Raw genomic sequence first — 17,836 nt, forward strand, 5'->3', positions numbered from 1 at the left:
ATAAAAAGTATTTGTCAACATTTAAACTTTTATTTATTTCTTGTAGTAAACTTAAATTGTTTCACGGAAGTTTACAATATATTTTATTTGTTTTTAACAAATTATATTCATTCTATTACATTTTACAATTCATTTAAACAATGTAGAAAATAATCATATTTGTAGATTCATAACTACAAATTACATATATACAAAAATAATTTTCTTATAATCTGAAAAAACTTTTTGAGCACGCTGCTGAAAATCTTCGTAAATCAAATACCGAAAGATATTGAAAAATTTTGCCGATATCGAATTTTGAAATTCGAATTTTGTAACTTCTTCCAACCAGATTGAACATATGATTCACACAATTGTCCATTAAATCATTCCTTGTTTTTCCTTTGTCGATACTGACTTTCAAAAATTCAGCATACGCTGGAAACTTTGTGTAGGAAGATGCGATGCTTTGAAGAAAATTCTCATTCCCCGTGAACGTTGCGAATTTGCTGACTGGTGAAGTTAATACATTGTAGAAAGTGATATTTAAATTCTCATCAACCTTTGTATTTTGCAAGCTAACTTTTTGCTTTCCGCATTCCTTTCTCCAATCGTTTAAATTGTGTTTCCTTCCAAATTTGGAGACTTTCGAATTATATTTATTGATTATCAGTACCAGACGCGCAACTATTAATTTCAAGAAGACGGTCTTATCTTTTCCGTGCAGTTGAAAAGATGCATCGTTCTTAAATTCAACATCTATATTTGTGAGATTTTTAACACTGTCGGCGTAACTAATTAAAAGCAAATTACACTCATAGGAATTTTTCCAAAGTCGTATTTCGATATCAGAACAAGATTTAAAATCATTGTATTCCATTACAATTTGCAAGAGTTCAGGAGAGTCAATTGATTTATCCTCCTTTCCATTTAAAGCGGATAGGGATAAACTTTCCACTTGATCTTCTTTTAGGTAATTAAATATGACTTTAATCATTGCAAGTTGAAATTGTAAATTACTGCCATCTTGCTCTGATTTGCTCGCGTCGTTCGATTTCTGTCCATACGAATTTAAATCACTTTTGTCCCTCGAAATCTTCATTTTGATTGCGTAATGCCAGTACTCTGGTGTTATTTCTACTTTTGGGATAAGTATTTCCATAACTTTTAAAAGTTTTTCATACATTACAGTAGTAATAGTCGGACCATCTTCAAATAATCCCGTAAGCATATCTAATGCAAATTTTAATGATGAGGAACCGTAACGACACGTTTTAGAAGGATCAGCACCATTTTCCAATAAAAATTTAACAACAGTTGGTTGTATAGCACTTGCTGCGAAATGTAATGGGGTGAGATGTTCAACAGCTATTGAATTAATGTCAGCTCCAGCTTCCAAGAGTAATTCTACTAATCTCGTGTTGTTGAATGTTGCAGCAACGTGAAGAGGTTTTACACCACTAAAGCAACCCTCAAATGAAAAGCCCTCATTTAGAAGAAATTCTAGTATATCTTCATTGCCATTTTCAACGGCAATGTGAACGGCTAATTGGCTAGTCAGAGAGTTACTTTTAAAATAGCTTGCTGGATTATTTACAATTACTTTAACAGTTTCCAGTTGTCCTGAACGTATAGCCCAATGAAGTTCTGTCTCTTGAGAACATGTATATGCATTCATTTTAGAAGTAGACGTTAATAAATATTTCCAAATGTTATAGCGCTTCCAAAACGAAGCACCCCAAAAGAAATCACCTTCTGCTTTCACACCCACATCGACTAAATATTTAAAAATATCGACTCGTTCTGGTTTGACACAACTTGAAAGTAAATGAAAACGATCTACAGTAATGGTTTTAATGTCTTTATCGCCTTTCCTCATTAGATACTTTACAACTTCTAAATGGCCTTGTCTTACTGCTGCTACAAGAGGACAACTGTAGTCTCCTTCATAACTGTCGACTGTTTTACATCCGTTCGTCATAAGCAATTTAACGATTTCCAAATTCCCGCTTTGAGCAGCACAATAAAGAGGTTTAAATTTGTTTAAATATTCTTTACTCATGACTGCGTGACTATCAAACAGAATTTCTGCTAACAGAACGTTTTGATTTTTCAGAGCCAGGTGAAGAGGTGTTTTTCCCTCCTTGTCTTCTACGTTAACCGTGGCACCATTTTCGATAAGAGCTAATGCAAATTCAATTCTATTATCCGCTACAGCACAATGGAGTGGCCGTTCACCCCTGTTATTTTCCGCGTCTACATTACATTCTCCAACAATTTGATTGAACACCTCCGCCTGGTTTTCCTTTATCGCAAGGTGCAGAAGACTGTTTCCATCTCTATCTCGTTTCGCAGTCAACAGAACCATTTCCTCCTGTTCTTCAGCTGTAGGCATTGACATTCCTCCACTCTCCGTTTCCTTGTCAGAATAATGCTTAAGAAAAGCTTGAATAAGATTCAATTTGTGATCATGATCAGGAGAAACCTGTGGGTCACTTCCATCGGAAGGGTCACTGCCATCATTCGAGTTATCCATAACCGCAAATGGATAAATTACAATGAGTTCCGAACTGTTGGAATTTCCGTTGATGAATGTCACACTTTTAAATAGAATTAGTATGAGTCGATTATAAATTCTGTAACAAAAATCATAAAACCTGCATTATCTTTTTAGTGAATACACTTAATTTTTAAAATAAATGTTATAAATATAGTAAAACTGCTAAATAAGGTTTTTGTTTTCTGTTATTCAGTTTTTTTGGTTTATATGTAAGCTTTGATATTCCTTACATTTTATAAGGGAATGTCTGCACGAGTGGACCACTTTTCTAATTATTCAAATAAAATTTTTCAGTAAAGAAGATTTAAAGACTATTATATATCGTTAGACAGCTATTACCCTTAACTTCAAGTTATTTAAGATAACATTATAAGATTTTAATGTTAAAGTAACATATATTTGTTTTTATTTTTTTTAATTTCTCTGAATTTCATAGATTTTTATGAAAATTATATAAAAATAAAGCTAAACTTTAATTTTAAAATTTATTAAAATAATAATAATAATAATAATAATAATAATAATAATAATAATAATGTTTATTTTTTATTTTTATTAATTAATTTATTTTTTTTTTTATTTATTTATTTATTTTTTTTTTTATTATAGTTTCCATTCCCGTATGCTATATTATTTATTTTATTTATTTATTTAAGAATAACAAAGTTCCTAGGGCTAATAAGCCCTTCAAGGAACAGATACATCAAAATTAAATTTGGTTACTTATTTAAGTTAAATGTTTACAATATTAATAAGAACAATACTGAGAAGCAAAATACAAAAATAAGATAACAATATTAAAAAAAATTATATATAAAGAATGTAACAACTTTACTAAATGTATGGAAACCAACTAAAAGATTAAGAAAATATATGCCAATAATAAGAAATCCTACCAATATGTAATATTAAATGTTCCATTGTTTTCTCTGAATAATAATTCAAAAAACAGTTTTTTAAACGCTAATAGATTAGGTGCATCTCTCAATTATGGACATTTAATTAAATTGATAGAAAAAAATTTTTTAAATTGTCATATTTTGTGAAAAACTTGACCATTAAATGTCCATAATATATCATACGGAAATGAAAACTATAGAAAAGTTCAGATTTATTTTTATATAATTTTTATAAAAATCGACGGGATGGGGGGGGGGGTGCTTTAAGATATTAAAAGTTTAACATTTCAAACAAGAATTTCTCTACAAAATTGAAAGAAATTTAAAAAAATAAAAAATAGCAATAGAAAGTTCATGAAATTCTCTTTCGAATCAGTGAATGATATATATTATAAATAATTAAATTTGTATATTAATAAAATTTATTAGAAAATCGAACAGGTCTTTTATTGCACTCCTTGCACTTGATAATTAATTTATATTTATGTGGTTTACTCATGGATACAAAAGGTGGTCCACTCTTGAGAATAACATTTTTTCTTGGAATAATTAATTGCAAATTTTTTTTCAGTGATAAACATGAATAAATGACAAGAAAAACTTATTTTTCCAATGAAAAGGTGATAATTGTCAAGTTTTTTAATATTCGAAAAGATATAATAAATGTTTATTTAAATTTTTCAATAAATAATAAGTGAATTTATAACATTATAACCCCGTATTTTAATTGAATTTCCTACTTATCGTTGTTATTACTCACATAACCTATAAAAAAACCTATTAATAAATCTTATTGAATTGGAATCAATTTTTAATAATCAGTTTTGATAGAATTTAATAAAATTTTTTTTAAATTATTGAATGCAATGTGAAAGAACTTTCGGTAATTTTTTGATATAGGATTTGATAGAATTTTAGTCAAAAAATCTTATTATGGATTGGAAAACAGTTTTAATAATCAATTTTGATAGAATTTGATAGGACTTTCTTTGAAATCAGTGGGACAATTTTCGGATAGACAAAGTATTGATTCGGATAGACTTTCTATTAAAAGTATGAGATAGAAACTTATAGTAACTGTTTAAAATTTCTGATTAAGAAACACGATTGAAATGGAAAGAATTTTTATATTTGAACATTTTGCTTTTGGTTTCATAAAAATCAGAAAGGTTGTCTACTCATGGAGCCGGTTCACCTATGGAGACATTTCCCTACTTAAGAACAAAATTTACAGCATTTAAAAAAACATAAATAAATTTATAAAGCATTACTAAAAAAAACACTAGTATAATACCTACCACAGTGCAATTTCTGTTCATTGTGTTGTTATAGAAAACTGATCGATAAATCGTCGAGAATTAAACTAATAATGATGTTTATTGCAAATAGGAGATGAATTATGTAAACTAAAAGATTTTTTACTCCTTCTTCATTTTATAAATATAAATTTATCATTTTTTTTCTTAAGAAAATAACACAAATTTTTTTTCTCTCGACTCACGAGTCACGACCATGGAAACAATGGAAATTTAGTCGATTCGCTTAAGGTCTTTGCACAATAGTTGATTAGCTTCGCGAACGAGACGCATGAGATAGAAAAGGACACAAATATATAGTCCGTTACGGGAGACGAATGCGGGATATGGTCCTTTCTACAATAGGTTCCTGGTGAACGTATTATCTTTCCGTAAATAATTTTCAGTGAATTGATTATCTGTTTATTATTACCACCTGTAGGCAGTATGAGCAGAACTACTGCGACTCGCAAGTTTTCCAAATGCCACCGCCCCTTTCAAAAAGAATTTTCGAACGTACCCCCACCATCCGAGTGCGACTCTTGATTCTCCTCTTCTTCTGACTGACAATTCAGAATGAAGTAAGCAATCAGTCTTGGAGTATAGCCAATCAGAACCCTTGTATACAATGTGCGATTGGTCTTTCTTTTGATCCAAAAGTATATTTTTTTATCGCCACTGCGTCCGAAAGTTACTCCAATTAAATGTGAGATTTGTCATTTATTAGAACGCAAGCGCCTTGGCAGTCTGCCATAAGATACCTGCTGATCAATTTTGATCTTAGATTTTGACATTATCCTCGAATTTCTCGCAGGAACGGTGAAATCAATTTAAACATGGTAAATAAGTATATTATTCGACGTTAATTCTAATGATTTGTGCTTCCCTACAGTTCAAGTTCATACACAATTAACCATTTCTAATGCCCTGTTATGGAATGAAAACAATTCCTAGTTTGTTTCTGTTTTGATGGGAAAAAAAACTTTTCCATTTCTACTTTTTTTCCTCTACAAATGTCTGAAATGTATTTTATTTTCAGGGTAACGAAAGCTCTCTACCCATGGAATTGTGCTCAAACTGTAAGTGTTTCAGCAAATTTATTCAAATTCCAAAACATTAAATAACCTATTCGTAGTATTTATTTTCGATAAAAAAAGTAAATAAATAAAACTCTCGTCTATTTGGTGGATGTGAGAAAGTTATAACCCTTTAGAATCTATAAAAGAGTGGCAGTGTTTTTGGTTTCGTGGAAATGTCTTTTTTTCAAAAATTTTTCGAGCAAGTATTGATTTCTAAATATGTATGTTGTATAGTCTTATTGCTGTTTTCTAAATAGGATTTCCTAGGGTATTTATATTTAGAAATTATTGTTGTAGGAGACTATTCCTGAGAAGTTATTAGTAGTGTTAATGCATTCATTTATTCAACATGACACGTCGTATTTCTTCTTCCATTGTTGAGAGACAATTTTCATGTTTTGCTGTTTCGTTTCATCAACAATCTTCGAAAATATGTTTGAAGGAATTCAAAATTTATTTCATTTCTCATTTTTTCCCTCTGCAATATTATTATTATTATTTTTTTGTTTTTGCAAATTTTTCTAGACAATAGATTTGAAGAAATTTTTTAAAAACAATAGTTTAAATTTAGAACATATGTTTAACGTGAATTGCAATAAATAATATAAGGGCAAATCTACGGAATTGCACGATTTAACGTCGTAAATATAAAGATTTTTAAATTACAAGCACACATTTTATTTTTAGACTATGTTTAAAATTTACGTTTAAAATAAATTTTAAAAGTCGTAATTTTTCATGTGAATCATTTTCTTTTAGTGCTAAAAGAGTTAATTAAAAACTTCTAACGAAAATTTTTTTTCAAAAATTTGTTACTTAAAACGACAAAATAAATAACGACTACTTTTAGATAAATTCAGGTCGATTATTTTAATAGAAAAAAGTTGTTAAAAAATTGTAGTTTTAACGTTTTTGAATGTTTTATTTGTAGTAAATATTTAGCGTTAAAAGTAGTCAAAATTTAAAGTCGTTCACGTTTCAACACAAATATTGTTATATTTATTTTTAAAAGCGCACAATTCAACAAGATTTCAAGTTATTCGTTTTTCATAAATAAATACAAAAAAAAACTAGAATTCCATTATCGCTAAAATCACAGAATGAAAAAATCTTCAAAACTTTCTGCTTCTGAAAAATTGGAGTAACACTTTTTGAACAGTTACTATTTATTTTTGATTAATATTTTTTCTGATTACAGGACAAAAAATCCTGATAGAAAAATCCAAGAAAAAAAGTTCAAAGTACAAAAAATCCAAAATAAAAATGTCCAAAATCAAAAATAAAGAAAAACATTCAAAATAAATAATGAAACATGTGGAAAAGTCACGTTTTAACTTTTTACGCTATAAAATCGAAATCTAAAATGTTAATGTTAAAATCGCAGGATTTTAAATATTTATGCATAAATAATACAATATTCTACACGAAAATTCAATTATTTTTATAGATAAAAAAAATTTTCCACAAAATTTCAATTATTTTCATAATTGAAAAAACATTCTTCACAAAAATTAAATTATTTTCATAAATAAAAAAAATTTCTAGAAAAATTCTAATTATTCTATAAAATTTTTTAAAACAATTTATTCCGAGAAATACAATTTTTTTAAAACAAATTTTGATAAAATTCTTTACAAAAATTTAATTATTTTTTTTAATATAATTCCAATTAAGTTACTCGATTATTTTAATTATTTTCAGAAAGTTAGAAAATTGAGATTTTTTTCGACTTATTTTCAAAAATTGCGACTTTTTCGACTTTTCTCCCAAACATTGCAACAAAATATTATAATCTTAGTATTAAATGTAACTAATTTCAATTTTTCTAGTGCAAGAAAGAACTATAAACAAATCTTTCAAAAATTATTTTTGAATCATTTTTCTATTTAAATTTTCGAATATACAATTAAAAAGATTTTGAATAATTGAAGTTTTGTAAAATTTAATTGAAAATTATTAATTTCTTTCAAGTACTTTGTTAGAATTTTTAAAATCAACTTTTGAAAAATTTTAATTGAAAATTTTCAAAATAGTTGAATTATTAAAAATTTCTATATAAAAAATCTTTAAACCTAAATTTAAAAATAAAAATTTGCTTCTAATTTTTTAAAATTTAGTATTTTTAGTAGCATTTAAATTTTTATCTCAATTTTTTTCATTGGATTTTTAATTTCGTTGGACTTTTTGACTTTTTTCTTTTTCCTGACCAAAAATGTCAGGAAAAAAATTTTTTGTCAGTGAAATTAAGAAAATTGAAACTTTTTTCGTCTTATTTTCAAAAATTGCGACTTTTTTCGACTTTTTTCCAAACATTACAACAAAATACCATAATTTTTATTAAAAAAAAGTGCAACTTATTTTAATTTTTATAATGCGAAAAATAACTATAAACAAATCTTTCAAAAATTGTTTTTAAATCATTTTTTAACGTAATTAAATTTTTTAAAAATATATCTATAATGAAAATCTTTTCAAATAGTTGAAATTTTGTAAAATTTAATTGAAAATAATTAGCTTATTTCAAGTAATTTGTTAAAATTTTTAAGAGTCAACTTTTGAAGAATTTTAATTGCAAATGTTGAAAATAATTAAATTATCAAAAAATTTTAATGAAAAATCTAATTTTTTAAAATGAAATATTTTTAGTATTTTCAATGACAATAAAAATTCAAATACATATGAAAAATATGTAATAACATTTTAGAATTATTTTTTACATTTTGGAGAAAACAATCATTCCAAAATTTTTAATTAAAATTCATCAAAAAATTAATTAGTTTTTTTTAAATTATACAAAAATTCTTTTAAGAAATTCAGTTATTTGCGAATAATTACATTAAAATATTTTTAAAAATTAATTCTTAGAATTCTTCTATCATATTTTTTTTAAATTCAATTATCTTTGAACAAAATAAAAATGTACTTTTTAGACTTATTAAAATTTTCGGAGAACTCATGGTCATAATTATCTATAATTAAAATTCCAAAATTTGATTCTTTTTATTTATATTTTTAAAAAATTCAATTATTTTTAAAAGATTATACCAAATTTTAGGAAATTTTTCAACTGAATATAATTAAAAACTATTATCCTTCAAACATTTAAAATATTTTTAACAAAATTATTCGTAAGAATTTTTTTATTATAATTTTTCTTAATAACTTAAGAAAAAAAAATGTACAGTTACAATTTTTATAAAAAATTGAGTTTTTGTATTTAAATTTTTAGAAATTATTAAAATTCACAAATTTGACTCATTTTCCGTAAACTTTCATATTTTCCTGTAAAAAGAATTTTATCAGGGAAAATAATATAATATATTTATAATAAAAATGTTTTTTAATAGTTGAAATTTTTTTTTAATGTCAGTAAATTAATTAAAATTAAATTAATTTTAAATTGATAAACTGAAATTTGTGACCACCCTGTTTGGATTTTTTGTTTTAGACTTCTTGTCCGGATGTGTTTGGATTTTTTGTACTTTAGACTTTTTTTCTTGGATTTTTCGGTCTGGATTTTTTGGATTTGATTTTTTGCCCTGTAATCTTAGAAAAATTATTCATTACGAGTTTGGTTAACTTTGTGTTATGCTGAAAAAATTATACACAATAATATTAAAAAAAAACCAGAGTAACAGATAAAATTTGCGAAATTTGACTTTTTAAGTTCAAGAAAGATTTCTTAATTCAGAAAAAGAGTATAAAAATCAATTTTATAAACTTTTTTCGTTTAAAAAGTCATTAAAATAATATTCAGAGTAAGATAAAAATTAAATAGTATTTTTAAAGCAATATTAATGTGCAGTAACGTTAAATCGACGATTCCGTAGATTTGCCCATAAATACATGAATTAAGACCAGTTATCAAAAGTTAAAAAATTAAACCCTTCCTAAGATTTAAAAATAAGAAATCGTAATTTTTGTTTCATTTAGTTTACAACGTTAACCTTGAAAAATAAAAACTATAAAGAAAATTGCTCATTATTTCAGTTGATGCCGACGAAATCAAAAGATTGGGCAAACGATTTCGAAAATTGGATCTCGATAACAGCGGTGCTCTCAGTACCGAGGAATTTATGTCACTACCAGAATTACAACAAAATCCCCTGGTGCAGCGTGTCATAGATATATTCGACGCAGACGGCAATGGAGAAGTAGATTTTAAAGAATTCATTCGTGGCGTTTCACAATTTAGTGTAAAGGTTCGTACAAGTCAAAAATAATTCATAATTTCTAATCTTTATTAATTTATTAATTTATACAATTTTTTACAAACTTTTTGTTTGTTAAAAAAAGATGAGTCGTTTCTGAGTAAACAAATGCACTCGCTTATCACAAACTGCTTTCGTTGAAGCAGCAAATATTTATTCTGTGTCAACAAAAGATTTTTGTTTGACAATAAATTCAATGTATTCGTGTTTATTTTTTGTCTTAAAATTTTGTCTTGAAATTTATTGTCTTATGTACTCTTTTGAGCTAATCTAGATTTAAAATTTTTTCTTCTTCTTCTTTCAGGGTGATAAAGAAAGTAAATTAAGATTTGCATTTAGAATTTACGATATGGATAATGATGGATTCATTAGCAATGGTGAATTATTTCAAGTATTAAAAATGATGGTAGGAAATAATTTAAAAGATACACAATTACAACAAATAGTCGACAAAACAATATTATTCGCAGACAAAGATGAAGATGGAAAAATTAGTTTCGAAGAATTTTGTTCAGTAAGTATAAGTTTTATATTTCTTTTAAGATTCTCTGGCTGCTACCCAGTTAAAAAAAACTGGGCTAAAAGGTGCGTCAAAATTCGAAAAGTTAAAAAAAATAAAAGTAGCTTTTAAATTTCCAATGATTTTTCATACTTAAATTATGATTTAAATATCTTTTTAACCTGACAAAATTTTAATTACAATTAATTTTATAACAGACTGTCTTAAAAGATTTCTTTTATTAGACTCTTTTTAAAATTATCTTCCAAATCAATTGTATTTTTTTATTCAACTTTTCATTCGACTGACTCAAGTTTTACTATCGTTTATACGATATTTGTACAAAGTTTTGATGGAAGATTGATAATTGAGTTTACAAGAAAACCGTCACTTCGACCTTTACATATTATCAATAATTTTCTTATGCTCTAAAACTAGAACAGACTTCAAAGTATTATTATCGTTTTATTTCTTTAATATCAAGGACCACGGATTGTCACCTTTTTCAAACTTTGGCACTTATTTCGTTAATTTCCACTTATTTTATCTATTTTGTACAATTTTTAAATATTTTTCTCAAGTATTTATTAAGTAATATTTTGTTTAAAAAATAGGTTTAAAATATTTTTAATAAATTTATATTTCAATAAATCTAGGTTTACAATAATTGTTAAAAACTTTCATCGATTAAAATTTTAATTGACTGTAAATTAAAATCATGAAAATTTTTAACTTTTTGAATTCTAGAATTCATCTTATTTTTACTTAAGCTCAAATTTAGTTAATCTGAGTTTTAATTTATCCAAACTTTAATTTTAATAAATTTCCAATTCAATCGTTTGAAACTTAAATTTGTGTTTCTTTTATTTATTTATATTTTAAAAACAATTTAAAAGATAAATTAAATTTTTAAACATTTTCTTAAGCATGATTTTTACAAATTCTGAACGTTTAAATAACCGGAAAACATTTTTTCGGCATAAACATTTTCAAAAATTATTAACTTGAATAAAAATTAATAATGTAAATTATATAAATTTGATTCATTTGAGCAGTCAGAGCTTTAACTTACCTACTGCTCATTTAGAAAAATCTAAATTTCTATAAAATAAATTTGTATTGATAAAAATTTTTAATAATAGAAATGTTAATCTAGTTCATCGATTAATTTTAATTGAGTTAAGTCTTAAGCGACTAATAATAATTCAATTTATTTCACGAATTTCAGTCCTATCAATACAATTTTAATTTGTTTATCTTTGTAATTGTGATAATGTAATTTCAACAATTTTTATAAAAAAAATTGACATTGGGAATAGTAAATTTTGCTATTAAAAATCTTCATTTCCAGAGTAAATTAGTAAAAAAAAAAAATTAGTAAAATATACTTTGAATTTAGTAAAATTTATTCTAAAATTAATACAATTTGTCAAATTTAAAGACTGAGAAATAATATAAAAAGATTTTTAAGTCTCAAAATATTAAAAATTTTTCAAAGTTTGTGAAAAATAAAAATTTTTTTTTCAAGCATAACTAAAAATTTTTCTAACTTACAAAAAATGACAATTTTTACAAGTTTTTCTTAAAAGTAAGGGGAAAAGGGGAGAAAATTGATGATTTTAGGTGTTTTAGGGGATTTTAATAATTTAAGGGGATAAAAAAGGGGAAAAGAGGAAGAAAAGGGGATTAGGTAAAAAAGGGGACTAACTGTGATCCCTGTTATTTATATTTAAACAAGCAAATGTTACGCGCGCGAAACGTGATGTTCGAATTATTATTATGCAAATTAGGTACAAAATTTTTTATTTTCAAATATGAATTTTTGAATAATTTCTGACTGAAATTTTTAAATAATTTAATTATTAACTAATTTACTAATTAATTATACTAATAATTTTAAAAAATTTAATAAATCCTTCGAAACAATTCAATTATTTTTTTAAATAGTAAAATCTTTGCAAAAATTCAATTATTTTAAAAAAAAATTCACGAAAGAATTCAATTTTTTTTCTTTATTTGATATCAATCCTTCGAAACAATTTAATTTTATTTATCAATAGAAAAATTCTTTACAAAAATTTCATTATTTTTAATACAATTTTAATAACATTTCATGAAAGAATTTCAATTTTTTTAATTTATAATAATATTTTTGGAAAAAAATCAATTATTTTCTAAAATTTTAATAAATTCTTGGATACAATTCAATATCTATTCATAAATAGTTCATTTTTTTTGCAAAATTCAATTATATTCAAAACAATTTCACGAAAGAATTCAATTTTTTTTTGATTCTTTATAAAAATTTTCAAAGGATTCAATTATTTTTTAAAATTTTAATAAATTCTTCAAAAAATTCAATTATATTTGTAAATAGTAAAATTCTTCGCAAAAATTCAATTATATTTATAAATAATAAAATTCTTTGCAAAAATTCAATTATTTTCAAAAAAATTTCACAAAAGAATTCAATTTTTTTTCTTGATTCTTTATAAAAAATTACAAAGGTTTAAATTATTTTCTAAAATATTAATAAATTCTTCAAAAAATTCAATTATATTTGTAAATAGTAAAATTCTTTGCAAAAATTCTATTATTTTTTAAACTTTTAATAAATCCTTCGAAACAATTCAATTATTTATTTGAAGAATATACGGGCAATGCCCTTTCGTAATTATATTTATAAATAATAAAATTCTTTGCAAAAATTAAATTGTTAACAAACACGATTATTTTATAAACTTGAAAGAAATTGTTTATAAAATTCAATAATTTTTAAGATTTTTAATTAAAATTTCAAAAAAAAAAAATTTTAATGGAATTTCTCGAAAAACGTATAATTATTCTTAAAAATTTTATTAAAATTCATCAAAGAAATTCAATTATTTTCAAAAGTAGGTAATAAAATTCTTAGCAGAAATTCAATTATGGTCAAAAGTTTAAAAAAAGTTATAGTCAAAAATTAAAATTTTACTCTAAAATTCAATTATTTTCAAAAATTTTAATAAAATTCTTGGCAATATTTCAATTATTTAAAAAAATTTTAATAAAATTCTTGACAAAATTTCAATTATTTTCAAAAACTTTTCTCAATTCAATAAAATTTTTTACAGAGATTCAATTATTTTTAATACATTTTTAATCTAATTTCTCGAAAAATGAAATTATTCTTAAAAATTTTATTGAAATTCGTCAAAAGAATTTTAATTACCTATTTAAAAATTTGTTGACAAAATTCTTTAAATGAGAGTTCAATTTTAAAAAAACATTCAATTCTTCAATAAATTATTTTTTTTGTATTTAAATAATTGAATTGTCGTAGAATTTTCTAATAATAATTGATTTAAATATGAATTTCAGTTAAAACTTTAGATAATAATTGAGTTTTGAAAAGCAGGTCTCAAATTATAATCTTTGAATGTTTGAATTTTTCATATTTTTAACTTAAAATTGTGTAGATTTAATTTTTTTGTAAAAGTTGAATTGAATTTTTTTGAAGTTATTTAAAGTTTTTATTTTCTAATATATATTTGATTGAAGAATTTCCGAATACCTGAATAATCGATGAAATTTCGTAAAAATTAATTGTAAACAAAAGGATTTGAAAATGTTGAAAGAAATTTTTCAGAAATTATTAATAATAATTAATTTACACTTTATAAAGAAGAATTTTAGTTAAAAATTGTGGAAAACAATAATTGAATTTAAATAATGAAAGTAATTTTGAATAAGTTACAGTAACAATATTGTTATAATAGGTATAAAATGATGATTTTATCAGTCCAACATTTTTAATTATTATTAAACATGAAGATATCGATTGCTCGGAGTCGAAGACTCGGAGTGATCGATGTTTTCATGTTTTATAACATGTTTAATTTCAAAAAGGTTTGAATTAAAAATTTTGTAAAATATAAATGTAGTTTTAAAAACCTGGAAAAATTCCGTTTTTTAATCTGAAAAACCTGGAAAAGTCAGGGAATTTGAAATGAGTAAAAGCGTGGCAACCCTGGAGTTGCATTTATCTCGGAAAGTTTAATTAAAAAAGAATTAACATTTACACTTCTACTAATAAAAGTAACATTTTAGCCAAGTTTAGAGAAAATTCATTTTTTTACCTGGGCAGTTGAGGAATTTCGCCCCATATGTTCGTAATTTGTGGTTACGTTTTTTTTTTTTACTCCGAATCCCTTTGAGATCCCAAGATGAAATTTACAGGACATGTAAAGCACATTTGCCCTAACATTTAGTAAAATTTTGAAAAAAATCAAAGATGATGTTTTTTCAAAAACGGATTTATAATTTTTCAAAATTTCAAAAAAAAAAAAATTTTTTTTGAATTTTTTTTTATATTATTTGTAACTTAAAATATACTTAAAACCAAAGAAATCCTTTTTTTAAAATCCAAAATCGGTTAATTAGAACCAAAGTTATAGCAGTTTAAAAAAAAAGACAAAAAATTTGAAAATGACATACCTATTTTTGGTAATTTTCAAAATTTTGAAAAAATATTTGGTGGAGTTGTTTATCACTATAAAAGTAATAAATTTACAAAAGTACAGCCAAATCCCAACAAGTCATGAAAATAAGTGTGTTGAACTGACGTGGACTCCACCATAAACAGAAATAATTTGTAAATTTAAATTTTGAGAAATACGATTGAGAAATAAAGTGAAAAATTTGTTTTTGCAGGTTGTGGGTAATACGGACATTCATAAGAAAATGGTGGTTGACGTTTAAGTAATCAAACTCTATTCGACATGTAAAAACTTTAAACGATGCTAAACGGTAATGTAATTTCAACTTGATGAATTCATTACTAATCATAGCTTTATCGGATAGTTTATAAGTAAAAAATAAAGATCTGTCTCGTACTAGGGTGAATTAAAATGATCCCCGTTCAGACGTTAATCATCGATATCAATTGATTTGTACCATAGCACATAGAAATTGCTTAAGTTCTCGATAGTACTAATTTAATCTTCTAAAATCAGTAATATAACAATATTACTGCTTCAATTCTTTGGTAGTACAATTGTTACTCTATTTATAACTTTTTCTCCCTTCTTCTTTCGAATCAAGGGCGGAATCTACAATTTTACTCTCTTTTAATAAATGAATTTTCTTTTTTTTTCTCTTTTTTTTACACATGTTTTCTCTTGCCATTTTTGCTTTTCTAGAGAAACCAAGTGTTCGCCCTGAATCCGCCATTGTTTCGAGTTAGACAATCTTATTAAATTTTACAGCTTCAACTTTGAACGTATATATTGTAAATCCATCTGGATTATAAATTGTCTTTACCTCTCTCTCTCCCCCACCAAATGATCAGTGATTTATACATACATCTCGATATAATACATTACATACATATATACGAGCATAGAATCAGTTTGAAACTTTTTATAATTCCGTAAGTTATTTAAGAGTACGTAAAAGCGTAAAAGCGACTTATAAGTAACAGAACTGTCTTTGAAATACGCGCAAAATGCAAACTTTGCATTAGCATGTGCCTGGGAAAGGGTTTTTAAATAAATGTACGACTCGCTAATTCCACTAATACACTCGAATTCAAAATAAAATAAAAACAACTATTAATGCTTCGAAAATACCATTGAAAAAATAATGGACGTTTCTGCAATGCAAAAAATGCAAAAAAACGTGTGTGCAATATAAACGGAGTGTTCGCCTTGTCAAATTCTTCGCATAATAAATAGGGCACCTCCTCTTTTTTCAAAATAGGAACTATAGTTCTTGGATGGCATATCATGAAATTTATGTTTCGCGAAGATTTATTATATTAACTCTTAACTTGTAGCTAGAAAGAGCAAATTTGTTATTTTGTATCTTGCGAGAGTAATTGGAAAGAAAAAAAGAAAATTGTTTTTGCATGTTTTTTTTCTTTTTCTTTTCTTTTTCTTTTAATAATTTATTTATTGTTGTTGTTTTTTGCCCATAAATATATTTAAATTTACATCGATTGTAAATTCGGAAGAAACGGATGATCAAGGCCGAATATCACATTAATAGAGGCACAAGTGGATTTTTTTTTTCTTAAAAAGAATTATTGTGAGTCGATCCAAGTTTTAGGAAAAAAAAAAAAAGAGAACTAGTTGTAAGAATTATGCGTCTAGATATCTACGTCTTGCCATGTTTCGTGCAAAAGACTGAAAAACATCTCGGTTCTCTGCATCTTTCGAATGTACAATATTGCATTGGTTGCATATTACTTAAAGTGTGGTTATTTAAGTGAAAGTATATATTATAAATATACATATAATTATAAATTTAATAATTATAAAGAAAGAAACTTATTCTAACGTTTTAACTGTTTCTATATGTAAATGTTATGTGCTCTCGCTAAATGTCCAATCAAAGTTCAGAATTTAAAAATATATTGCAATGAATCTCTACAACTCAATTGTTTTCAATTCTTATTGTCATTTTTATTTTCAAAATAATGATGCGCTCCCAAGACAGGAGCCTAAGAAGCAAACGACTTATAGGTTATGTTTGTGTTTAATTTATCTCGATTAAAAGTTCCTTTTTAATTGTATAAATTTGAAATCGACTTTTATTGAATATTTTTAATGTAATGACGACCTAAACATCAATAATTTTGAATAGTAACTGATTCGCTTTCTGGATTTTTACTCCAAAAATTATAAACATAACCTAAAGAAGCTTTTTTGTTTCTTATGTACCTTTCTTGGGAGCGCGTCACATATGAGGAGCAAATTTTCAAAAGCTGATGAATACATTTTTTTCAGAAAATTTAAAGAAACATTAATATTGTAAGAATATCAAAAATTGATCTGTCATAGCCTGAATTAAAAATATATATTAACAAAGAATTTTTTATTTAAAAACTTTTCGACATAACCAAAATGACATAATTTTTATATTTTTTCTTTTTAGAAAAAATTACCAGAACCAAAACCTTTAAATCAATTTTATGATAAAGTTAAATTAAAAATAAAACGTCTAAAAACATTGTTAATTACAAAAAACTTTCTTTTTGAAATTTATATAAAAATTTATTATTTTAAAAAATGATATTTTTTCGAAAATATAATGCTTCAAAAATACAGTTATATTTCAAAATAATTTTTAAAAGTACCTCATAGAATCAAATTTTTTCAAATACAAAATTTATTTGAATAAAATTTGACAAAAATTTTAATTGTTTCAACTAGCAAAAGTTACGCGCGGAACGTCATGAAATTTTTGAATTATTTCAAAATCAAACTTTTAAAAATTCACTTATTAAGTACCTACAAAATTAATTATTCCTATTATTTATATTTTCAAAATTTT

General features: G+C 24.6%; 2 protein-coding genes across 2 annotated transcripts; one reads left to right on the forward strand and one right to left on the reverse strand.

Annotated features, from left to right (window-relative positions):
• On the reverse strand, positions 1 to 4,975 carry LOC122503011 (ankyrin-3-like). Its single transcript, XM_043613393.1, has 2 exons — positions 4,737 to 4,975; positions 1 to 2,615 (listed from the first exon to the last, which is right to left on the reverse strand). The coding sequence occupies exon 2, from the start codon at positions 2,513 to 2,515 to the stop codon at positions 206 to 208; it is 2,310 nt and encodes a 769-aa protein (XP_043469328.1). The 5' UTR covers positions 2,516 to 2,615; positions 4,737 to 4,975; the 3' UTR covers positions 1 to 205.
• A 439-nt stretch (positions 4,976 to 5,414) lies between these two features.
• Positions 5,415 to 16,935, forward strand: LOC122502952 (calcineurin subunit B type 2). The gene is made up of 5 exons (XM_043613312.1): positions 5,415 to 5,572; positions 5,773 to 5,812; positions 9,803 to 10,014; positions 10,328 to 10,537; positions 15,215 to 16,935. Exons 1-5 carry the CDS (start codon positions 5,570 to 5,572, stop codon positions 15,260 to 15,262), a joined length of 513 nt encoding a protein of 170 aa, XP_043469247.1. The 5' UTR covers positions 5,415 to 5,569; the 3' UTR covers positions 15,263 to 16,935.
• The last annotated feature ends 901 nt before the right edge of the window (positions 16,936 to 17,836 follow it).

This window comes from Leptopilina heterotoma, unplaced genomic scaffold, assembly GCF_015476425.1.
Source record: "Leptopilina heterotoma isolate Lh14 unplaced genomic scaffold, ASM1547642v1 Lhet_24, whole genome shotgun sequence".
In the NCBI taxonomy this organism is placed as follows: Eukaryota; Metazoa; Arthropoda; class Insecta; order Hymenoptera; family Figitidae; genus Leptopilina; species Leptopilina heterotoma.

Excerpts from the sequence above, each read along its gene's own strand:
- LOC122502952 (XM_043613312.1), top strand. Across the intron at positions 5,813-9,802 it reads CATGGAATTGTGCTCAAACT|TTGATGCCGACGAAATCAAA; the intron begins GTAAGTGTTTCA and ends TCATTATTTCAG. Across the intron at positions 10,015-10,327 it reads TTTCACAATTTAGTGTAAAG|GGTGATAAAGAAAGTAAATT; the intron begins GTTCGTACAAGT and ends TTCTTCTTTCAG.
- LOC122503011 (XM_043613393.1), bottom strand. The coding sequence starts at position 2,515 with ATGGATAACTCGAATGATGGCAGTGACCCTTCCGATGGAAGTGACCCA.